The sequence below is a fragment of the Acomys minous genome, assembly GCF_964271855.1.
Source record: "Acomys minous genome assembly, chromosome: 10".
NCBI lineage: Eukaryota > Metazoa > Chordata > Mammalia > Rodentia > Muridae > Acomys > Acomys minous.
In genome coordinates, this window is record NC_140491.1 from 46,831,755 (window position 1) to 46,857,342 (window position 25,588).

The following is a 25,588-nucleotide window of genomic DNA, read 5'->3' on the forward strand; positions in this document are numbered from 1 at the left end:
AGGCAGAGGCAGACGGATCACTGTGAATTCAAGGCCAGCCTGGTCTACAAAGCACGTCCAGGACAGCCAAGTCTACACAGAGAAACCCTGTCTTGAAAAAACAAACAAAACAAACAAACAAACAAAAAAAAAGCAGGATATGCTGTTTATTATACCCTGAGCTGCCTCTCTGGCCCCAAGGCTAGTAACCTTCCTTGTGAGAAACTCAGAAAGTTACAATTAATAACGGGGGGAAAAGAAGGTTAAACTCAATGGTCATATGCTCTTTGGCAGCAATCATGGTTGTTATTTTAAATTCTTATTCAAAATATCTCTATCAATCCTGATGTTATGGCTCAAACCTTTAACCCCAGCACGCAGGAGGCAGAAACAAGCAGATCTCTCTGAGTTCTAGGCCACCCTGGTCTACACAGAATTCCAGGCCAGCTAGAGTCTTTCATTTCAAAAGAAAAAGGAAAAAAATTCTCCTTCAAAGAAAGAAAACTGGGGGCTGGAGAGATGGCTCAGCGGTTAAGAGCACTAGCTGCTCTTCCAAAGGTCCTGAGTTCAATTTCCAGCAACCATGTGGTGTCTCACAACCATCTGTAATATGATCTAATGCCCTTACATTTAATAAATAAATAAATAAATAAATAAATAAATAAATCTGAAAGAAAGAAAAGAGAAGAAAACTGGGCTGGGGATATCAAGACAGAGCTTTGTTGGTACAGTGCTTGCCTAGCATGGACAAAACCCTGGGTTCTGTCCCCAACACTGCACAAGCCAGACATGACAGCACACACATCTCTAATCCCAGCAGTTAAGAAGCAAATGCAGAGAAATCCGGAGTCCTTTGGCAACCGTCAAACCTAGCTTGAAACCAGGCTGGCTACAGGAGACCTTGTCTCCAAAACACAAAAACAAATAAAGAGCCCTGACCTGTCAGGACACTGGTGTAACTGAAATACGCAACGTGCAAGTCGTGGGAGTAATCAGCCACTTCCTGATTAGATTCAAGTCCACGAGAGGAAACCCACATCTAGCAACAGTGCTGGGCCGAGAGCCTGTGGCTGGAGAGGACATGGGCCCTCGGCAAGAACCACCTACCACTACGGTGCTAAATGAGCACAGTTGCAGCTGACCCCGAAGGACTTACTGCTGTGCCCATAGACTACTCTTCAGAGAAGCTTCTATCTGTAGGAGATGGCGATCAACAGGGAGCCACAACTGACAAAGTACAGGGTGCTCAGCCTAAGCAGACTGTCTACACTGCACCCCTCCTCCCAAGGCTTGGGGATCACTGCAGAAGAGGGTCAATGGATGTAAAGAAACACTGTTCTCCAGACACATCAGCGAAGCAGCACATGTGCTCCCCACACAACTGCGACAGCACATATGGTTCCTGCGCAAGCTCAAGGCAGACCAAACCCCAGCATGTGGAGGCGAGGTGGACATGAACTCCCGCTCCCACACAGCGGAGCAGTGACTGGCAATGTACAGCTGCTGTGAGAGGGAGGACCAGTGTTCTTGACGAATGTGTTGCCCCTGTAAGCCGACCATGATCCAGTGAAAGGCTACATACCCATGAATATGACTTGATGGGTAGGAGACTTAAAAAGGTGACACAAAGCTGAGCGATGGGGAAGGAAGAGGGCAGGGCAGTGGAGGAGTTGGGGGAGGGGGAATACAGTCAAAACTCATTGTTACTATTCTCAAAGAAACTATTTTAAAAACACAGTTACCACCATGAGCAGAGTTGAAGATAGTGCTCAGAGTGCTTGCCAAGAATGGATGGATCCCTGTACTACAAAGAAAAGCAAGCCCACTCACTCTCACCTGGCACAGTGGCTCACACCTGGAATCAGGAGGCTAAGGAAAGCACACAGGCATGGCTTCAAGGACAGCTTGGACTACATAGGCTACAGAGTGAAACCTTGTCTTAAAAAAAAAAAAAAAGGAGCCGGGCGTGGTGGCGCACGCCTTTAATTCCAGCACTCGGGAGGCAGAGGCAGGCGGATCACTGTGAGTTCGAGGCCAGCCTGGTCTACAAAGTGAGTCCAGGACAGCCAAGGCTACACAGAGAAACCCTGTCTTGAAAAAACCAAAAAAAATTTTAAAATTTTTAAAAAAATAAAAAAAAAAGGAAGAAACTTTTCTGAATTAGATCTGAAGCTTGCTTGCTGCATAACTGGGAATTCATGTCTGGTACTGAAACTCTGGCCAAAGGCCCTTGAGCCCCAAGGGGAATCTACCACCGTTGTTTTGACAAACATGTTGTTAGACTGCCTTCTAAGCACATATATTTTTTAATGTTTAAAATTAAGTTTATTCATTGTTATGTGCAAATGTTTTTTCTTTTTTTATAAAGTAGGTTTTATTTTATTTTTTTATTTTTTAAAGATTTCTTTATTATTATATATACAGTATTCTACCTGCATGTACACCTGCAGGCCAGAAGAGGGCATCAGATCGCATTATAGATGGTTGTGAGCTACCATGTGGTTGCTGGGAGTTGAACTCAGGACCTCTAGAAGAACAAGTCAGTGCTCTTAACCTCTGAGCCACTCTCCAGCCCCCATGTGGGAATGTTTTACTTCAATGCATGTCTGTGTATGTATGTCACAGTATGCTTGGTGCCCAAGAAGTCAGAAGAGGGAATTGGATCCCCTGAGTTACAAATGACTGTGAACCACTGAGTACTCTTCTTGTTTTGTTTTGTTTTTATTTTTTCGAGACAGGGTTTCTCTGTGTTAGCCTTGGCTGTCCTGGACTCACTTTATAGACTAGGCTGGTCTCGAACTCAAATCGATCAGCCTGCCTCTGCCTCCTGAGTGCTGGGATTAAAGGCCTGGCAAGTACTTGTTTTTATACCTATAGCTTAGTGATGCCTTGGCCAGAGAAGCTTCTTTTACAGAGGCTCATGATAAATGCAGGGACTCATAACTGGTTAAAGCTCTGCAAGAATAAGTCACTGCTGAGGGCCCAGCCCCAAAACAAGACCTCTTTGTCACCCCTGGAAGGATCAGGGAACAAAGCATTAGCGGGAGCAGACAAAATTTAAGAGCTGGCCTGGCGGTGGTGGTGCACACTTTTATTCCCAGCACTGGCGAGGCAGAGGCAGGGGGATTTTTTTTTTTGGAGTCAGAGTCTCATTATGCACATCTGGCTTCACCTTGGAACCTTCTGCCTCTCCTCTGCGTGCTGGAATTAGAGACACGTGCCACTGCGTCTGCCTTAGAGCTTATTCATAACTAGCTCTGAGATGTGACTGAGGCACCTGGGTAGAAGGCATATGGCACTCTGTGTCTTCTGAAGATGTGATGTAAATTTAAATTTTCAACATAAAAGCTGAAAGCCAGTTTTTTTTTTTTAAGGTAACAATAAAGGCAGTCAGGGTAGCACATGACTGCAACCCAGCACTTGGGGGAGGCGGAAGCTGGAGGGGTAGAGTCTGGGGCTGCCCAGCTTCGGCTATACAGACGGCCAGCCTGGCCTGTGTGATGCTGCGCCGTAACGTCGGAATTGCAACACACACGGAAGTAAACTATCGCTTGGAAATTGCTCAAAGGACAGAATGGGGTTTGCCTGACTGATGCCAGCCTGTCACAAGTTGAGTACTGTAGTCCCTAAAGAGGACGCACCCCCCCAGCAGCACTAGAACAGTATGCTTTGAAGTACTCAAGCCAGAGAAGACAGACAACAAAGATCAACTAAGAAACCCAGGAAGGCAGGTAACTACAAATTCAAAGCCAAAAGATGCCGTCTCAAAAAAGCAACAGAGAGGGAGAAGGGGAGTGGGAGAGAGAGGTCAAGTACAAGGGGAAAAGGCAGAGGGAGAGGAGGCGGGAGGGGGAGAGAGGAAGGGATCTCAAAGGAAAAACAGAAAACAGGCGAGCAAGCTAGCCAGCCAGCCCAACCCACGAGGACATTTAGTTTAAACACAGCTACAAGGCAGAGGTCTTTCCTGGTAGGACAGGGTTTGATTCCCAAATCACAAATCAAACAGAAAAGCCTCAGGAGTGGTGGCGCACGCCTTTAATCCCAGCACTTGGGAGGCAGAGGCAGGTGGATTGCTGTGAGTTCCAAGACAGCCTAGTCTGCAAAGGGAGTCCAGGACAGCCAAGGCTACACAGAGAAACCCTGTCTCAAAACAAAACAAAACCGGAAAAGCAACAACGCACGCACGCAGGCACACACACACACACGCACACGCACTATTACATTATATGTAAATGTGAGTTAGAAGACAACTAGCGTAGGCATTTCAGTGCTGTTTAGGCTGGAAGTTTAGGCTGAAAGATTTAATCAAGTTAAAAAGCTAGTGTGCTATAAGAGAGGCTATAAAAGAAGAAAAGACGGGGAAGAGGAAGAAGGGGAAGGCAGAGGAAAGGAGGGGGGAAAGGAAAAGAAAGAAATGCAGTTGGAAACAGTTTGATATTATCTTATAAAGCTGAATATAGCTAGGTATGATAGGTCGCAACAGTAACTCCAGAAGTGCTTGCTGTGAGTTCAAGGGCAGCCTGAGGCCATAATCTCAAAACCAAACAAATAAAGCTAGGTATGGTAGTACAAGCCTTTGATCCCAACACTTGGGATGCAGAAGCAGGCGGATCTCTGTAAATTCAAGGCCAACCTAGTTTACATAGTAAGTTCTAGGACAGCCAGGGCTATGGACAAACCCTGCCTCAAATAATAACAACAATAATTAAAAACTTAATTAAAATTCCTACTCAAGGCTGGGGATATAGTTGTCACTTGGTAGAATATCTGCCTAGCAAGCACGAGGGCCTGTCCTCACACAGGACAAAAACCACTTAAGTCATTGCAACAGTAAGATAAGATACTCAAGGTTCCAGCTACAGAGACAGCAAGGTTGAGACCACCTTTAAGACCTTGTCTCAAAATAACTTCACCTGCTGGGCAGTGGTGGCACATGCCTGTAATCCCAGCACTCAGGAAGCAGAGGCAGGGAGAGTTTTGTGAATTTGAAGCCTGGTCTATAGAGTGAGTTCCAGGCCAGCCAGGACTACACAGAGAAACCCTGTCTTGGGGGTGAGGGGTGGAGGGTGAAGGAAGGACTCCACCAATAAAACCTTAAGAGGCATGAAGGAATATTCCCAAGGAAAGTGGTAATCTATTTCTCAGTAGAATTTTTTGCTCTGCTATAAATGAGAGATTCAATCTCTCCCTAAACAACCTGTGTGGTAAATGTTTGGTCCCCAGCACAGCACTGTTGGAAATGGACACCGGTAGTGGACCTATCAAAGGGTCCTCAAGTCAAGGGGGGTGGAGTAGGGAGTGCCCACCATCACCAACCCCTTCTGCCCTTGGCTCTAGGTCAGCAGGTGCTCTGCCACATACCTTCCTTGTTCCAGGTGCCACCTCACCACAGACCCAATACTATGGTACAATAAATCATAGAGCAGCTTTTTAAAGTTGACTATCTCTACAAGGGATGGGATAACCATTGAGATGTAACAAGAATTAATAAAAATAAATAAATAAAGATCTGAAGTTGCATATTGCATAAAGAGGTTCATTTAATCTACAGTGCTTTAAGACAGCACTGCCATCTACTTTGTATAAATGAGTTTGACAATAAAGTAGGTGTTGTTGTAAAAAATAAATAAATAAAGTTGACTATCTCTAGCATTTTGGTATAGGTTATAAAAGCTAACAAGTTGTACAATGTATGAATTTATCAAAACCTAATTAATGTACCATGGACACTATGTACCTTCACTTGTTTATAAATTGTCTCTCAAAGATTATTTTTGCTGTTGTCATCGTCGTCCTTGTCATCGTCGTCACAGGACTATGTGTTAACCCAGCACACCAAAGGCAGAACTTTTATAAATTCCAGTCTGGACCACCCTATTCTACATAGCAAGTTCCAGACCTACCAGGGCTACAAGATCCTGCCTTAAAAAAAAAAAAGTAAAGAAAACAAAGAAAAGGAGAAAAGAAAAAAGGAAAAAAGAAAGAAGGAAAGACTAAGGGAGGGAGGGAAGAAGGAAAGGAGGGGACCTGGAAAGATGGCTTAGGTAACGGCTGGAGAGATCAGTTCAACTCCCATCACCCACATGTGGCTCACAAGCATCTGCAGGTGCAGTCCCAGGGAACCTGATGGCCTCTTCTGGCTCTTGCAGGCATCAGGCACATGTGGTACACAAACATAAGCCCAGTAAATCAACCATGCACATAAAATAAAATTTCAAACTGTAAAGTGAGGGAGGAGCTGGAGAGAGGCAAACATGAGAACCTGAGTTCAAGTCCTCATAAAAATCCAGGTGCAGCCAGGCAGTGGTGGTGCACTCTCTTAATCCTAGCACTCGGGAGGCAGAGGCAAGTGGATCTCTGTGAGTTCGAGGCCAGCCTATTCTACAAAGCAAGTCCATGATAATCAAGGCTACACAGAGAAACCGGTCTCAAAAAGCCAAAAATTAAAAATAGTACACACCTGTAATTCCAGAACATTTGAAGAATAAAAAAAAATCATAATTCATAATGAAATGCTTAAAGCACAGCTTAACAGTTAGATCACTAGCTGCTCTCACAGTTTGTGGGTTCAATTCCCAACACCCACATAGCAGCTCACAACTGACTGTAACTCAAGTTCCAAGGGACCTAATGCCCTCTGCTGGCCTCCACAGGCACATGGTGCACACACATTCAGATAAAACATTCATACATCAGGAGCAGGAGAGCAGACCCTGACCTGTGGACGCAGGAGAGCAGACCCTGACCTGATGACACGAGATTGGGAGATCGGGCTCCGCCTTGAGGACAAGGGAGGGGGCCCTGACCCAGGGCTCAGAGTGGACCTTACCCCAACATCTACCCCATGTGTGATCTGCTGGAACACATGAAGGGGCCAGACCTACAGATTCAAAGATTAAGAATCTCCTTGGCACGTGGCAGCAACGGGATATCCAACAGCAGTCCCAGTGAGGATCCCGTATCGACAGTATCCAACCAGACCCATGACTCGTAGCAATGAACATTAGAAAGTAAACATATGTGGACAGAAGGCTATACTGTGTGATACACTACAGCTTCTGTGACAAGATTTTTTTGTTTATCTATTTGTCCTATTTTACTGGGGGGAGGAGAAGGATTTTGGTGCATGACGTGGAAATCATAGACATTCAATAAAAGTTAAAAAAACACATTCATACAAAACAAAAATAAATAACTGTTTAAAAAATAAAATACAATGCTGTTGTGGTGGTTGGGTTGAAAAAAGAGAGAAAGGAAGAAAAAGAAAGAAAAGGAAAGAAAGAAAAAAAGGAAGGAAGGAAGGAAGAAAGAAAAGCAGCCAGGCAGGCATGGTGCTGCATGCCTTTAATCCCAGCATTTGAGAGGCAGAGAGAGGCAGTCGGTTCTCTATGAATTCAAGGCCAGCCTGGTCTACAGAATGAGTTCCAGGACAGATAGCCAGGGCTACACAAAGAAACCCTTTCTCAAAAAAGAAACAAACAAACAAACAGAGGGTGAGGGGGAAAAGAAAGAAGAAAGAAAGAAAAAAGTTAAGTAAATGAACCACAGTCCCCTTTGTTTTGGGACAATGGCAGACAATACTGTGAGGAGTCTCAAGAAAGAAGCTGGCCTGGGTCTGACACCAGATGCCCAGCAGCCAGGAGCTAGTAAGTGAGTTACTGAACAGCAGACACACAACAGCTATACGCTATCAGACCCTGGACCTACTGACATGTGAGCCTGCAATGCAGGTAGACTTCTTTATCTTTAAGCTGTATTTATTTTTATGTGTCTGGGTGATTTGTTTGCATGTACGTCTGTGTACTACACTCAGGGGCTTGGGAAGGCTAGGTAGAGAATGTCAGATCCCCTGGAACTGGAGTTACAAGCAGCTACCCCCATGTACATTCTGGGGGGTCCTCTGGGAAAGTAGCCAGTGTTCTTTCTTTACCAATGGGCCACATCCAGCCCCTTCCTCTCTTTGAGACAGGATCTCACTAGGTAGTCCTGGCTGACCTGGAACTCACTATGTAGACCAGGCTGGCCTCCAATCTCCAGAGATCCACCTGTCTCGGCTTCCTAAGAATTTGGATTAAAGGGGTACACCACCATGCCCAGCTCCTAGGTCTCCTTAATAACATGTTTGCTCCATATGAAATAACAAAGGGAACTGAATTTTCTAAGTCACAGATGATGCATGGTTCATGTACACAAAGTACGTTAAATATTTTTAGAAAAACTTTCATGGAATCTTAAACGATAGGAAGGATAAAAACATTTTCCCCCCTCAAAGCTACAAGTAATCATAAGCATGAAATGTACTTTGCACACCCAAGTGACAGCATACACACAGTCCTGTAAGGTTAGAACAGGAACACACAGGTTTAGGCTGACCACTCTGCTCATAATTCAGCCATTCTTTCTACCTCCCAGGTTACATGATACACCACTGTAAGCCCCAAACAAAAGCCAAATTCCAACTTCCTACTGTGCTTATTAAAGAGGATTACTTTCATTGTACACACTTAATACCTGTAGTCAAATGCTTAATTCTTCACACAATCCAGAGAAAATACTGTTGCCAATCAGGTACATTTGGGAGGGGAAAAAAAGTGTCACATTTTTGAAACCAGCACAGAGCTAAGGGGGAAAAAAAATCCTATTTGTACTGGGGGTAGGGGTGGGGGGTTAGGTAAGACCTGGCTTGGAGGTATGGCTCAGTGATAGAGGCCTGCCCTATATTCATGAGGCCCTGGGTTTTTCAACCCTCAGCAACAGAAGCCCCCCCACCAAACAAACATCTATACCATTTCCAGAAAAATCCAAACACAAACAAACCCTTTCTCCTCTGCATAGTCATCTGAACAAGTGCTGCTGCAGTCAAGCACTTGCCATTAATCCCAGCACTAGGAGACAGAAGCAGGTGTATTTCTGAGTTCAAGGCCAGCATGGTTTACATAGCTGGTTACCAGGCCAGCCAGGGCTACATAGTGCAATCCTGCCTCATGAACCACAAAACAAAATCCAGCTGCTTCTCTCAGACTAAGGGACAAGCGTAGCAGTGCAAGCATACGAAAGAGATCCAGCCTTGCAATGACAGCATAATTTATGTAGGTCATAGCTGGCCACTCCTCTACAGACCCCCTAAAGACAAAACCTGATCCCCCATGGAGTCTTCCTTGACCATAAAGAGTGAACGGAAGTCATGCATGATGGTTTATGCCTGCAATCCCAGGACTCAGGCGGTTGAAGATGAATCATAGCCACAAGTTCAAGGACAGCCTGGGCTAACACACAGTGAATTCTGGGGCGGGCAGGGCCAGGGTAAAATGGTATCTCAGAGTAAGATGTAACTTGTAGTCCTTACAAAATACAATGAGAACGTGTCCAGAGTGGCTGGGTAGATCAGCTCCTCAGAAACCTCCCCAGGAACAGTCCTCCCACGTACAAACTGTCTTGTAGAATGAGCCTTGAGACAGCCTGCTAAGGGGCTGAGGAAACGGCTCAGTGGACAAAGCGCCTGCCCCACTGTTGCAAGATATTTGATCATATTGTGAACCCTGGAGATTGTGAACTGTAAAAACCTGTTTCTAGTTGTGGAGTGGCTCAGCCTAGCACACACCTTTAATCCAAGAGCTTTCTGTTTGTTATAAACAGGTGGCTATGGTGTAGCTCAACCCTAGCACTCACCTTTAATCTAAGAACTAAATAAAGTCAATCCTAGGTCGGAAGGTGGAGCAAGAAACAAGCTGACAGAGATCAAACAGAAGGGAGGGACACTGAGACAGCATGGAGGAGGAGGAGCTCTTTGGCTTTTTCCATCCCGGACATGAGGTGAATAGGAAGGCCATCTAAGTGCTCTTTTTCACCCCAATATCTGGCTCCTGAGCCTTTATTGATATTATTGAATAATTAGGACTTTTCTTTGTTTATAACAACCCCTCACAAGTGCAGATTCCTCAGTTCAGACCCCTGACATTCATGTAAAAGCCAGGCATGGAGGCGCACCTCTGTGACCCAAGAGCTGGTGAGTGGCGGATCACGGGGGCTTAATGGAACAGGGAGCTCCAGGCTCATGTGAAGAGCCAGAGAGGAAGACAGTGCTTACCCTCTGCCTCCACACGTATGAGCATACCTGAATAAATATGCACAGGCAAGCAAGCTCTCACCACCTTCCTCCCTCCCCTCTCTCATACACTGGGGGAAAAAGGGGGAGAGGGGACTTTTAAAAAAATCTTTATGAGCCAGGCGTGGAGGTGCACACCTTTAATCCCAGCACTTGGGAGGCAGAGGCGGGTGGATCACTGTGAGTTCAAGGCCAGCCTGGTCTACAAGGTGAGTCCAGGACAGCCAAGGCTACACAGAGAAACCCTGTCTCGAAAAAAGAAAACAAGGGGCTAGAGAAACAGCTCAGTGGTTAAGAGCACCGACTGCTCTTCCAGAGGCCATGAGTTCATTCAACCCCCAGCAGCCACATGGTGGCTCACAGCCATCTATGATGTGATCTGATGCCCTCTTCTGGCCTGCAGGTGTACGTGCAGGCAGAGCACTGTATACATAATAAATAAATAAATAAATCTTTTAAAAAAAAAAGAAAAAACAAAATAAAAAAATCTTCATGAAACTGGTAGTGGAGTTTGCCTTTTACTTGAGAGGCAGAGGCAAAGACAGGCAGATTTCTAAGTTCAAGGCCAGCCTGGTCTACAGAGCAAGTTTCAGAAAAGCCAGGGCTACACAGAGAAACCCTGTCTCTAAAATGAAACAAAACAAAACTTCCTAGGGCCACCGGATGAATCAAACACATAGAGGTACAGCACTTGCCTGTGCCTCCCTCAATACCCAGTACTGTCAAAAATAGTTAATTTTTTAAAAAATGGCTTGCTTGACCAGCTGAAACTTATTCTCTCCCAGCTCTGGAAGGAGGACATTCAAGATGAAGGTGTAGGCAGGGGTGCTTTTCCTGAGCCTCTTCTTCCTTGATCCCACACTGTGCCCCTATCTGGTCTCAGATGAGATCACAGTCATCAGTCAGCCTCAAGCACACCATTTAAACTTCAGCATCTTTTACCAGGTATGGTGGTGCATGCCAGTAATATCAGCACTTTGGGAGCTAAGAGAGGAGAGTCTCCATAGCTTCAAGGCCAGCCTGGGCTACAAAATAAGCCCAGGACAGCATAGAGATTCTGTCTCAAAAACGATCAACAAAAAGAAACCTTCAGGCACCTATTTAAAGACCTTCCTCCCTCCACCCGGCATGGTGGCACATGCATGCCCTTAATCCCAGCATTTGGGAGGCAGGGGCAAGGGATCTCTGTGAGTTCCAGTCCAGCCTGGTCTACAAAGTGAGTTCCAGGTCAGCCAGGGTTACACAGGGAAACCCTGTCTCAAAAAAAGAGAAAACACCCCCCCACATATAGTCACCTCCTGAGGTTGAGGGTTGAACTACATACAGCACATGAACCTGGGGGATGCAGGGGCAATGCAGCCCACACAGGTACACGCAAGATTAAGAATAAAGTAATAAAAAGGGCTGCCTACACAGCATACCGTTTGATTGAAGTCAGGCATGGGGGTTGCATTCGTAACCTGAAGTATTCATAATTGGAAGGTTTTCCTGATCATTTGTATCAAAACTTCTTCAGCCTGTCCTTGGCTACACTTCCTATGTGGAAGCCACTTACTCTCTCTCTGCAGTGTCTGTGCCTGGCAATGGTGGTGCTGACCAACATTCATCTAATGGTTAAAAAAAGCAGACTCTGACAGAACACCTCTAACAGCTTCTAGGCTCCTGCGGCCCACTTGGCCTCAGCAGAGTAGGGAAGGGTGTCTCGATCCCTTCTCTGCGTTCTACCTTCAGCAGCAGCCCCAGGCCCCAGCTAGAACTTGCAGGTGCTGTCTTCCTCTCATACTCTCGGATTTGACATCTAAGCTTTTGGAAGCAGGTCCTTAGTTAGCCCTCCTCTTACTATGCAAAGCATGGCATGGGCACTCCAGTAAATAAAGATGAGTTAAATACTGGACAGCAGCTATGGATGATGTCATGCGCAGCTATCATTTCAGACTTGAGAGATAGAGGCAGGAGTTAGCAGTTCAAGGTTATCATCAGCAGTAAACCCAAGGCCAGACTAAATAACCAGAGACTCTGTTGTTTTGTGTTTGTTTTATTTTGGTTTGGTTTGGGTTTTGTAAAAAGGCATGGTGTGACAAGTCTTTAATCCCAGCACTCAGGAAGCAGGCAGGAGGATCTGAGTTCAAGGCCAGCCTGGTCTACAGAGTACCAGGACAGCCAGGGCTACAGAGTACCAGGACAGCCAGGGCTACAGAGTACCAGGACAGCCAGGGCTACAGAGTACCAGGACAGCCTGGTCTACAGAGTACCAGGACAGCCAGGGCTACAGAGTACCAGGACAGCCAGGGCTACAGAGTACCAGGACAGCCAGGGCTACAGAGTACCAGGACAGCCAGGGCTACAGAGTACCAGGACAGCCTGGTCTACAGAGTACCAGGACAGCCAGGGCTACAGAGTACCAGGACAGCCAGGGCTACAGAGTACCAGGACAGCCTGGTCTACAGAGTACCAGGACAGCCAGGGCTACACAGAGAAACCTTGTCCTGAAAAACCAAAATAAAAACAAAAGGCCAGGAGTGGTGGTATGCCTTCAATACCAGAAATTGGGGAGGGGAAGAGGCAGGCAGGATCTTTTGGAGTCTGAAGCCAGGCTGATCTGCATAGCAAGTTCCAGGCCAGCCAGCACTACGTAGTGAAACCTTGTCTTCATAAAACAAAACAAAACTCTCAGAGATCCACCTGCCTCTGCCTCCCGTGCACTGAGATTAAAAGCAGGTGCCATCATATCTTGCAAAATTAGTATTCTTAATTACAATCCTACATTTCTAGGGAATCTCATACCATTTTTGTTTAAGTAAAGCAAATAAAGTAACCAATACAAAATATCTAACTTGGCTCAGGTGGAAATCATGGCCATTTTGTGCTGCAACCTCAGGGCAGAGACATCGAAGCTGAGACAAGCAATGAAGCCAAATGGCAATTTCCCTGCACTGGGCTCCTCATTCTTGAAGACATCTCTACTCGGATATACACCTAAATTTGTTACAAAAAGGAATTACTTGACCAATGAGATTAAAAAAAAAGATGGCTAAAAGATATCTAACAACCGGAGTTCAAACACCAGGACCCACATGGCAGGAGAGAGCTAACTATTTTTTAAGATTTTATTTTGGCTGGGCATGGTGGAACATGCCTTTAACCCCAACAAAAGCAGGTGGATCTGAGTAAGTTCCAGGGCAGCCTGATCTACATAGTGAGTTCCAGAACAGCCAAGGATATGTAGAAAGATCCTGTCTCAAAAACACAGAAACTAACAAACAAATTAGGGCTGGAGAGATGGCTCATAGGTTAAGAGCACTGGCTGCTCTTCCAGAGGTCATGAGTTCAATGCCTAGCAACCACATGGTAGCTCACACCCATCTATAATGAGATCTCCTGTCGTGCATGTGTACATGCAAAACACTGTATACATAACATAATAAATAAGTAAATCTTAAAAAAAAACAAATTAAATAAAACAAAATGATTTTATTTTGACCAGGATTGGTGACACATGCCTTTAATCCCAGTACTTAGAACACAGAAAAAAATGGATCTCTGTGAGTTCAAAGCTAGCCTGGGCTACATAACAAGATGCAGGCACAGCAGAGTACATGGTGAGACTCTGCATGGTGTGTGTGTAGGTTTGAGTGTATCCCACCTTTGTGCAGGTGCCCATGGAGGCCGGATGAAGACCTCAAACTCCTGGAACTAAAGTTATAGATAGGCACTTCCGAGCCACCCAAAGAGGTATTGGGAAGTGAGCTCCCATCTTACAGGCTGTTCTCTGATCTCCATATGCCAATTAATGGAGATACACAACTAAATATGGGTCTGGGGAGCTGGTTCAGCTGTTTAGAGCATTTGTCCCTTTTGCAGAGGACCCAGGGTTCCTCCCATTCCCAGCACCCACATGGCAGCTCACAGCTTTCTGTAACTCCAGTTCCAGGGGGCCTAACACCCTCTTCTGTCCTCCTTGGGCACCTTCACACATATGGTACACAAATGTATGTTCAGGCAAAACCGTCATACTCATAAGAAATCTAAAAGGGGCGGGGGGAGGAGCTGCAGGGCACACACCTTTAATTCCTGCACTAGAGATGCATAGGCAAGTGGATCTCTGTGAGTTCATGACTAGCCTAGTCTACGAAGGAAGATCCAAGACAGCCAAGGCTACACAGAGAAACCTTGTCATGAAAAATCAAAAGAAGAGGAGTGTGGCTAGCCGTGGTGGCGCAGCACTCGGGAGGCAGAGGCAAGTGGATGGATGCAAGTTCAAGGCCAGCCTGGTCTACAAAATGAGTCCAGGACAGCCAAGGCTATACAAAGAAACCCTGTCTCGAAAAAAACAGAAGAAGTAGAGGAGGAGGAAGAGAAGGAGGAAAAGGAGGAAGAAATCTAAAACACTAAAAGCATTTTTTCCCGAGTGCTGGGATTAAAGGCGTGCGCCACCACGCCCGGCTACTAAAAGCATTTTTAAAAAGTAATTATTAGCCATTGTGTTGGTACATGACAGTAATCCCAACACCTAGGAAGAAGACAACTGTCACAAATTTAAAGCAAGTTTCCTGCCCAGCATGCACACAAAGCTGTGGGATTGATGCCCAGCACTGCACAAACAGGGTAAGGAAGTTCCAAACCCATCTAGAACATAATGAGCTCATGTCTGCACACAGACACACACACAGAGAGAGACACACTGACACACACAAAGACAGAGACAGACAGAGACAGAGACACAGAGACAGAAAGAGTCAGGAATTAGAGGTCAGGAATGTAGTTTAGTTGGCAAAGCACTTGCCTGGGTTCAATCCAGCACTCCATAAATCCAGACAAGGTGAGGCATGCCTGCGATCCCAGTACTCAGGAAGTAGAGGCAGGAGGATCAGAGGCTGAATAGTTCAAAGTCATTCTTGGCTTCAAAATGAGTTCCAGACCAGCCTGAACTAATAAGAGCCTGTTCTTTTTAGAAGAAAAGAAAAAAAAAGGGGGGGGGGGAGGATTTGGAAAATAGAATGTAGCTTAAATTTACAGAATGACTGCCTATCATGCATGCACCTCAGATTCAATCCCCATGCGCACACCTATAATCGTAGCCCTGAGAAAGGGAGGCAGGTAGATCAGAGTTCAAGGTCATCCATCCTTGGCTATATACTGACTTCCAGGCCAGTCTGGGCTATGTGAGATCCTGTCTGGGGAAAGGTGTGTGGAGAGAGGGCTCAGGAGGGTGATTACATTGCATCATGATAGAGTAATACCATAATATACAACATCTGAGACTATTCTGTACATAAGAACCTTACTCAGGGCTGGGGGGATGGCTCAGGAGTTAAAAGCATTTACTGTTCTTGCAAAAGATTCCGGTTTAATTCACAGACCTTGTCTAGTGGCTCATAACTGCTTCTAAGTCCAGCTTGAGGGAGCCATTGCCTCTGGCCTCCACAGGTACCCACACACATGAGCACACCCAGACATATACACATACAAAATTAAAAGGGGTGAGAGAGATGGCTCAGGGATTAAGAACACTGGCTGCTCTTCCAGAAGACCTGGGTTCAATTCCCAGCACCCACATGGCAGCTCACAACTGTCTGTAACTCCAGGTCCAGGGGATCTGACACCCTGACACAGACATACATGCAGATAAAACATCAATGCACATAAAATAAAAATAAATCATTAATTTTTTTCTCTTTTGGTTTTTCTTTCTTAAAGATTTGTTTATCATGTATACTATGTTCTGTCTGCATGTGTGCCTGCCCGCCAGAAGAGAGCACCAGGTATCATTAGAGATAGATATGAGCCACCATGTGGTTGCTGGGAATTGAACTCAGGACCTCCGGATGAACAGCCAGTGAGTGCTCTTAACCTCTCAGCCAACTCTCCAGCCCTCTTTTTTCTTTTGTTGTTGTTGTTGTTTGGTTGGTTGGTTTTTGAAGACAGGGTTTCTCTGTGTAGCCTTGGCCATCCTGGACTCACTTTGTAGACCAGGCTGGCCTCCAACTCACAGTAATACACCTGCTTCTGCCTCCCAGAATGTTGGGATTATAGGCATTTACCGCCAAGCCTGGCAAACTTTTTTTTTTTAAAGACAGGGTCTCATGTAAGCCACTCAGGCCTTGAACTCAAACTCACTATGTGGGCAAGAATGACTCAAGCGCTGGGATTACAGGCATGTGTCATGGTGACTGGGATTACAGGCATGTGTCATGGTGACTGGGATTACAGGCATGTGTCATGGTGACTGGCTCAAAAGGGCTTCGCCCCCGCCACCCAGATAGGGTTTCTGTGGGTAGCCCTGGGTGTCCTGGAACTTGCTCTGTAGACAGGCTGGCCTCAAACTCAGAGAGATCCACCTGCCTCTGCCTCTGCCTCCTGGGTACTGGGACTATGGGTGTGCACAACCACTGCCCAGCTAAAAAAAAAAATTTTAATTAGAAGTCAAATTTTAATATAAAAACAAAAGCCTCATCTACCAAACCCAAAACAGGTACTTTTGGTATGAAATGTGCCAGTCCTGAGGACATCACGTGGTCACCCCTTTACATCACGTAAAGTTACATCACGTAACTTTAGCAGCTAGTTTTCCTGACGTACTCACGCATCCATCTGGCTTGGCCTGGGACTAGTCCAGCTCTACAAATGCTGGCTTCACAGGCTCTCTAGCTTCTCCTGTATCTCCATCTCCCCACGGGCTCATGGAACAGCAAGGGTTCAACAGAATGTCTGGCAGAGATAGTAAGAACCATACTTTTGTGTGCAATAGCAGCTTAAAGAAGGGCAGGGCAAGACTAGGGCCACTGGGCTGGAGAGATGGCTCGGTGGTTAAGAGCGCCGCCTGCTCTTCCAGAGGTCCTGAGTTCAATTCCCAGCAACCACATGGTGGCTCACCCTGGCCAGGTATGATGGCCGTTAGGCTCTTAGGCTAAGTATTGGGGGCGGTGGGGGGGAGAGACCAGACAGGACTGGACAAAGAGCCAACAAGCAGTAATTAGCATCAAAATACATCAGACCGACCTCCAACACCAACACACCTCTTGTATTATGTAGCACTGGGGCTCCAAACCGAGGCTTCAAGTTGGCAGGCAAGCACTCTATCAAACCAGCTACATCTTCAGCCCCCATTCATACTTTCAAGAGCTCAAATCTGCATCTTTCTGAAGGGGCTGACTGCACTTAAGTGTCCAAACTGCAATAAAATTTATTAAGGTTGAACTTGTAGCCAGGCTGTGGTGGTGCACACCTGAGACAGGTAAATCTCTTCAGTTCATGACCAGCCTGGTCTATAGTGCCAGTTCCAGGACAGCCAGGTCTATACAGAAAAACCGTGTCTTGGGGTGGGATGAATTTGTTAAGTGTTTAAATGTTTAAAACAACCGTCTCTGGTTAACTGACCATTATGACTTAATGGACTTAAACTCCAAAGTTACTATGTTAGAAGAGACACCACATATTAATGAACAGGTCAAGAGGCCAGGTGTAGAGTCTGCTGTGGTGGCACAGCAATCTCTGTAAGTTCAAGACCAGACTGGTCTACAAAGCAAGTCCAGGACAGCCAGGGCTGTTACACAGAGAAACCCTGTCTCCAAAAACAAAAATAAATAAATAAAGTTTAAAAAGCCAGGTGTAGTGGCACAGCCTTTAACCCAGCACTCAAGAGGCAGAATCTCTGTGAGTTTGAGGAGAGCCTGGCTTAGATACCAAGTTCCAGGATAGCCAGGGATACATAACAGAAAAACCCTATCTTAAAAAAAAATAAAAATAAAAATAAAAGTTTAAAAAGCAAAGTACACAAGGAAGGTTCTGCCAGCTCCAGACCAGAAGATACCTGGTAAACTGTGTTAAGTCATGGCCTACATAGGAATCCATGTCCCAAAGGCTGTCTCACTTACTTACAGGGAACAAACTAAAGCCAGTGGCAGAATGCCTATAATTGCAAGCATAGGTCTGACACAACTCATTATCTCCTTTAATAGAGACAATGAGATTCATCACTGGCTTTGTCTATACCTGTGTTGTTGGTTTTTTCCACTGCCCACAACTATAACATTCTTTTGCCACTGCTCTACAAGCCCAAGGGAAATCTTACCACATCTCTCTGCCCCTTGGCTTTCTACCCAAAGTGTTACCCTGTGCAAAACAACCAGCCAGCCCATTTGTCCCAGACAAGAATGTGGGCCAGGTGTCTTACAGGGCACTTAAAAGTGTGGAACAAACACAGTAAGTGACGAGTCCCCAGGATTGTAGGCTACTGGCATTGTCAAGACCAGCTGGCACGGTTCAGCATCCATCCTCACTTGGGCCAGGTCCCGCCTAAAACAGCACCTCTCTTTTCTAGCTAAATCCTTTTACACTGCCTCTACTCCCCCCTTTTCTGTAGAACATGTGTAGGCTGAATCACTCTGCTGGGCTGTTTCCCAGTCTTAAGCCACCGTCGCAGGTAACAAACTGACACGGCATCTAAACTGCAAGTGCAAGTTGCAGTCTTAAAACGGTAAGAAAGTGGGGACAGCGCCACTGGTCTGGACTCCCTTAAGGCCACCTGGTTATTCTCCATTTCAAGTAAGGCTTTCTAAAAAATGGGGCACCTCCTAAAACAAGGTGATGCGTAGTGTGGCCAATTTAAGACTAAAAGGAGGCAGGGTGATAACAGAGCTAGGACATCAAAGTCTGTTTTAAACTTGCCCATAAAGTGCACACATTTATCAAAATGAAAATGACAGGCAAACCATGGAAGATTGCAAAGCATTTATTTGGAAGGGATACAATTTATCAAACACCACTTTCCACTTGAACGGCAGTTCATCCCCACATGGTCCTTCCAAGCTCCTTAAAACGTTCTTTATCAACTACTCAAGCCTGTAATTAAAGCCACATTTTTAAACTACATAAACGAAGGAGCCTCTTGAACCATGTCCTAAATCTCACTGCCAAACATAACGTCACTAAAATCACTCAATGGTATTAAATACGAGCGACAGTCGACGAGCGAACCGGCCGAGAAGCTAAGTCCATCTTTGCTTTTACTGGACATCCAAAAACAAAGCCAAGTGGGCAGTAAAAGCCTCGCCGGTCACCACACAGCCAGTGGCCCAAGTTCCAGCCCCGGCCACCTACTAGCCCCTCACTGGGCCCACTTCCTCTGCCGCCCCAACCCGTCGCGCGGGGAAGGCGGGCCCCCTGGCAGGCCTTCTGGAGCAGGCCAGGGGGGGGCAGGCAGCAAAAGGGACCCCTCCACCGGAAAGGCGCGGCACTTCCTCCGCGAGCCACAGGCCCACCTGACCACTGTCCCAGCCCGCTCCACCGCCCACCCGGAGGGACCCCCCCCCACTCCCCACCCCACGCCCCGGCCCCGCGGCAGGACGCGCCGCTGAGCGCTCACCTTCTTGCCCTTCTTGCCCTCCTCCTCCATGTCGCCGCATGCGGCCCCCGCGGCCCGCCCCGGGAGCCCCACCGCCAGCGGCCGCTACATGCTCGCTCTGGGCCCGCCACCCCCGCGCTCACCGCGCCGCCGACCCGCCCGCAGTCTCCTCCCCGGCCGCGCCCCACCCGCACTTCCGGACCTAGGGAGCCCGCCCACCGCAGAGGCCACGCCCCCTAGCGCCCCGCCCACCGCCTCGGCGCCCCCGTACTTCCGGCCCGAGGGAGGCGCTGGGCCCAAGGAGGGTGCTGTCCTCCCAGGGAAAGGCCGGTCTCTCGAAAGCCCCTGAAGAGACCCAGGGCCATTCCAGACTCCTCCACATTCACCTCAGGGCCGAAGGAGCACACTCGCCTACCCTCCAGTCCATCCCATCCCTTCTGGAAGGGTATCCCAATACCCCCCAGCTCGCCCGAACCCTTCAGGGCCGCGGGAGTAGCTCCAACTTTTCAATTCTGCCGCCATCTTTAGGGAGGCCGACTTCCCAGCCTGCCTCGCGACGAGGGAGGCGGGCCCCAAGCCCCTGGGAAGGGGCAGAGCCCGTCTCCTACCGCGGTTCTGGGCGTGCTGCCACTTGGCTTTTCTCGCTTATTACTCTGAGCTACAAGGAAACCCTTTACTAGTAACTTTCTGTTCTGGCTGGGCGTGGCGGCGCACTCCTGTGTAATCCTAGCACTCGGCTGTTGGAGACAGGATGATCAGGAGTTCAAGGTCATCCGTAGCCACGAGAAACTTTGAAATAAGAATCCAGAAATGTACACTAGCTGCCAACAGCAACCTCCTTAGTAGTGTATGCAACCTGCTGTCTGTACGGGTTGTCCTAAAGGACCCCGAAGGTAGTATTCTGATGGATAGGTTTCTGAGTTTACGTTGTTTGCAATCTTAAGAAGGGAGGCTTAACTTTAATGAAAACGATTTTTGGGGGTAGGGTTGTTTTGTTTCGTTTAGCTTTTCGAGGCCGGATTTCTCTGTGTAGCCTTGGATGTCCTGGACTCACTTTGTACACTAGGCTGGCCTCGAACTCACAGAGATCACCTGCCTCTGCCACCCAAGTGCTGGGATTAAAGGCTTGTGCCACCACGCCTGGCTTGCATTCTCTGTTTTTTGCTTTTTTGTGGTTTTGTTTTGTTCTTTTATGTTTATGAGTGTTTTGCTTGCATTTATGTAACTGTATGTAACATGGGCAAAAGAGGACATCAGAGTCCCTGGAACTGGAGATATAGACAGTTGTCAGCTGACATATGGGGGCTGGGAATTGAACCCAGATCCTATGGAAGAGCAGTATGTACTCTTAACGACTGAGCCATCTCTCCAGCCCCAGAGTTTCCTAATTAGCGATGATATGGGAGGCCCCAGCTCACTGTAAGCAGTGCCACTGGGTGGAATAAAAGAGCAGGCTGGCAAGCCAGGAAGCGGCAGTACTCCACGGCCTCTGCTTTAGTTTCTGCCCTGACTTCCCTCAGTGGCCTGTAACCTGGAAGGTGAAATAAAACCTTTGTCCCTAAGTTAGTTTTAGCAGTGATTTATCATAATGATAAAAAAAAAAGCAAATATTATAATCAGCATCATATTTTAAATTCTTGGGAAAAGCTGCCAAGAACCTGGAACCCAGGACCTTGACCAATAGTGACAGACTCCTTTACAAATTTCCCCATCCCTTTCCAGGCAAGGTGGCGCACGCCTTTTTTTTTTTTTTTTTAAGATTTATTTATTTATTATTATGTATACACTGCTCTGCTTGCATGTACTCCTGCAAGCCAGAAGAGGGCGCCATATCACATTACAGATGGTTATGAGCCACCATGTGGTTGTTGGGAATTGAACTCAGGACCTTTGGAAGAGCAGGCGGTGCTCTTAACCACTGAGCCATCTCTCCAGCCCCATCACGCCTTTAATCCCAGCACTCGGGAGGCAGAGGCAGGTGGGTCACTGTGAGTTCGAGGCCAGCCTGGTCTACAAAGGGAGTCCAGTACAGGCAAGGCTACCCAGAGAGACCCTGTCTCGAAAAACCAAAAAAACAAAAACAAAAACAAATTTCCGTCCCTCTGTATTTTGGTAGCAGGGCAGTGGACCTCAGATTCTGCTTACAATGCCATAGAAATCCACTGGCCTCTGCATCTCTCGAAAGCATGCCTATTTCCACCATGGGACACATCAAGATGAGGTATGGAAGGTACCCTTTTTGTCTTCCTTCTGCAATGATCCATAGACACAGATGAAAGAGTACATCTCGCCAGGTGTGGTGGTGCACACCTTTTTGTTTGTTTGTTTGTTTTTTCCAAGACAGGGTTTCTCTGTGTAGACCTGACTGTCCTGGACTCGCTTTTGTAGACCAGGCTGGCCTAGAACTCATAGCGATCCACCTGCCTCTGCCTCCCAAGTGCTGGGATTAAAGGCGATTGGCACACAGTACTCAGGAGGCAGAGGCAGGCGAATTGATGTGAGTCCGAGGCTAGCCTGGTCTACAAAGCGAGTCCAGGACAGCCAAGGCTATGCAGAGAACCCTGTCTAGGGGGAAAAAAAACCTGGATCAAAACTTCTAGAGAGTCTGATGCCAGGGGGTTTATTGCCAATATATTTAAACCCAGTGTAATTTGGGGGGAGGGCAAATGGGCACCTATGTAAAACAATCCCTGGTGCACAATAAAGCATAGTTACATTAAAACTAATTCAGGGTACATGTCATTTCTTGCAAGAAGATGGATTCTAGAGATAGGTTACCTGTATTATCCTACAGGCCTAAGGAAGGATGTGACCTGGTCTCAGCCATGCAGATAGTGTACAGGTTATTTGGGCTATTAGACACCTCTAATCCTACTTGTGGGAGCGTGGGGGAGCCCCGGGCTACATAGATAATGTAAGAGTCATTTATACCATTAGGTACCTCTGGTCCTTGTTGTGGAAACTTGGGGAACACCTGCCTGAAAGGGTCATGTAGATTACTAGATATCTCTGATCCTGACTAAAAGAATTTGATATATCCTGGCCCAGCAGATAACACAGATCACCAGGCTGTTAGCCACCTCCAGTTGCCAGCTTTCTGTATGGAAGAACAGGTTTTACACCCATTTCTTTGAGAGGACAACCCTGTACGTTCAACATTCCTGATTTCTCTGGAAATCTGTGGGTACAGGACCTTCGTGCTGTGCTGCCAGCAGGCTTGATAGCTTACACCTGTAACCCCAGCACGCCAGAGGCTGAAGAGAAGGAAAATTATCACAAGTTTGAGGTTTCAAGCCAGCAGGGGTTACATAGCAAGTCTCTGTCTCAAAACAAACCAAAAACAAAAACAAACCAGGGAGGGAGGGAGAGAGAGAGGAGAAAGCCCTGATTAGAAATTTTTGTTTTGTTTTTTTGAGACAGGGTTTCTCTGTGTAGCCTTGGCTGTCCTGGACTCGCTTTATAGGCCAGGCTGGCCTCGAACTCAGAGGGATCCACTTGCCTCTGCCTCCCAAGTGCTGGGATTAAAGGTGTGCGCCACCACGCCTGGCTTTTTTCCTTTCCTTTTTTTTTTTTTTTTTTTTTTTTTTTGTTGTTGTTGTTGTTGTTGATTGGTTTTCGATTGTCACCAGAGAGCCCTTGGCTTCCTGCAAATATGACTTATAGCAGACTGGCTTCCTGTGACAATGACAACGACTGTGGCCCAGGGTTGGTTTCTTGTGTAACCTACTGCAGGTTGTGGCTCAGAGTCCCCAGGATATAAATGGTCTGGCTGCTTAAGAGATTGGTGGGTTGGTGTTAATAACACACCAGTGAAAACAGCTAGAATCATAACCATCTCATTTCCCCCGAAATACCGTGGCAAAATATTCTTTTCAGTAATTCCTGCTTTTCTTTTTTTCTTTTAAGTCAGAGCTGATCTCAAGCCTGACATATAGCCAAAGCTGACATTGGATTTTTGATCTTTTCACCTCTACCTCCCCAAAACTGGAATTACTGGCCTGGATGATTACTCTTTTTTTTTCTTTTTTCTTAAATATATTTTATTAATTTATTCATATTACATCTCAATTGTTGTCCCATCCCCTGTCTCCTCCCATTCCTCCCTCCTTCCCATGATTACTCTTTTCTTTTCTCTTTTTCATCCTTTCTTTCTTCCTTGTTTCCTTTTATACACACTTGTTTACTGTGTGTGTGCACGCACACATGCCCTTTGCCACCGAGCACATGTGCCGGTTGAAGGACAACTGGCCAGAGCCAAGTCTCCTCCTCTGCTGCACGGTTTCCAGGAGTCGCACTTAAATCTTCCGGATCGGCAGCGAGCACCTTTACCCACTGAGCCGCCTCTCCAGCCCCGAGTCCTGCTTTTTCTTACCAATAAACAAACTCTCTGATTGCTGGGGTCTCTTGAACAAAAATGGCTGAGCTATCTTATTACCAGACTGCCTCTTTCTTTTCTTTCTTTCTTTCTTTTTTTTAAAACATTTATTTATTTTTTGTATATGAGTGTTTCTGCCTTCATGCACACTAGAAGAGGGATTCAGATTCTATTACAGACGGTTGTGAGCCACCATGTGGTTGCTGGGAACTGAACTCAGGACCTCTGAAGAGCAACCAGTGCTCTTAACCGCTGAGCCATCCCTCCAGCCCCTCGAGACTGACCTTTTCATAAGGGCCACAATCTGGAGCTGATCCTTCCCTTTTTTTTTCAGAAGCTCCCCCTCCACCCCTCACCCCACCCGCACCCCCCACCCGCAAGAGTCAGACTGTCCTTTTTGAGATGCCCTTCTTGGTTGTGGTAGGTCAACGAACCCACCCTTGTTGGACTAGTGGCAAATGTCAACCAGCTCTGCCACCTTTCTGAGTAAATCTCTGCGTGTGTTTCTCCACCCTCCAATTCCTAGAGTGTTCATCCCTAGTTCTATCATACCATATTTAACCATTTCCTCGTATTTAACCATTTCTGCATAAGCAGCTCTAAGGCAAGGCAAAACAGAAGGGTCCGGTAGCCAAGGTTCTGGAGCCTGCAAAGAGCTAATGTCTGCAGCCTGGATTCTCATGCCGCCATGCAGAAGTGCAGCTAACACGAGCTGCTGCACTTTCTTTTTCTTTTCTTTTCTTTTCTTTTTTTTTTTTTTTTTTTTTTTTTTTGAGTGAAAGAGGGGATTTTATTAAAAAGAAAAACAACAAAAAGGAACCGGGTTGGTCTATCTGGGCTTTCAGTGTCCTGGTGGTGATGGTGTCTTTTTCAATGATGTACACAATGACGCCCATTCCTGATACAGGCGTCCAGCATGGCCTGGGGAACAGTTTCAAACAGGCGTTCTGGGTCCCTGTTGGGCTCCCAGGGAGACTCACACATCCCATACATTTGTTCACAGCAGGTACCACTGGCTTCAAAGTCATCAGTCACCACGGAGCAACCTATGAGGTCTAGAGAGAAAATGAAGGCCTTAAAGGTCTTCCGGTCCGGTCCAAGCCAGCAATGGCGGGCTCTGTGTAGTACGGACCAAACTGCTTCTCACACAAGAGGTTGGCCGGCACGCTCATGAGGATGTAAGGCTTGGTCTGCCCACTCTCCTGCAGCTCGTACAGGTTCAGTCAGACTTTAGGCACTGGGAGACTATGTGAAAGTCGGTGGACAACCCAGCCGGGCCCGTGTAGAGCCTGTCCCCCCTGGGAAAGATCTTCTGGAAGTCCGTGGTCACCATCTGGGCCTGGATCCCTAAACACCCGTCTGCAACAATGGTCGCACAATGCTTTCCCTTCATGACCATGAGGGCCTCTCCATTAGACGACATCATAGACACGTTTGCACTGTGGTAGGTCTCCTAGCTTCCTACTTATTGAGACAGAGGCCTCCTGTTACATTTATTAATAAGCTTCAAACACCGTAACTGGGGAGGTATCTATTCTAACTCAACTATGCTAGCTGAGTCTGGGGGGGGGGGTCTCAGGGAGAGACAGAGACAGAGACAGAGACAAAGGAAGGTTGCCAGGAAATCACCATGAGGACAAAGATGGAGCAGGAGGGCTGGAGAGATGGATCAGTGGTTAAGAGCACTAGCTGCTCTTCCAGAGGTCCTGAGTTCAATTCCCAGCAACAACCACATGGTGGCTCACAACCATCTATAGTGTGATCTGATGCCCTCTCCTGGCCTGCA

General features: G+C 46.8%; 1 protein-coding gene and 1 pseudogene across 3 annotated transcripts in view; both read right to left on the bottom strand.

Moving 5' to 3' along the window:
• The window catches only part of CCM2 (CCM2 scaffold protein), a 60,757-nt gene extending 41,152 nt beyond the window's left edge, over positions 1-19,605 (bottom strand). The window contains exon 1 of one of the 2 annotated variants that reach the window (XM_084797330.1): positions 19,449-19,605. In XM_084797330.1, coding sequence (XP_084653456.1) covers positions 19,449-19,478 — 30 coding nt within the window. In that variant the 5' untranslated portion in view covers positions 19,479-19,605. The remainder of the gene's footprint in view (positions 1-19,448) is intronic. The other variant, XM_084797332.1, reaches the window with a different exon arrangement.
• A 3,047-nt stretch (positions 19,606-22,652) lies between these two features.
• LOC311607259 (proteasome subunit beta type-3-like) lies at positions 22,653-25,245 on the bottom strand (annotated as a pseudogene). The gene is made up of 2 exons: positions 24,623-25,245; positions 22,653-22,681 (listed from the first exon to the last, which is right to left on the bottom strand). The product of its transcript is annotated as a proteasome subunit beta type-3-like (transcript).
• Positions 25,246-25,588: the final 343 nt, after the last annotated feature.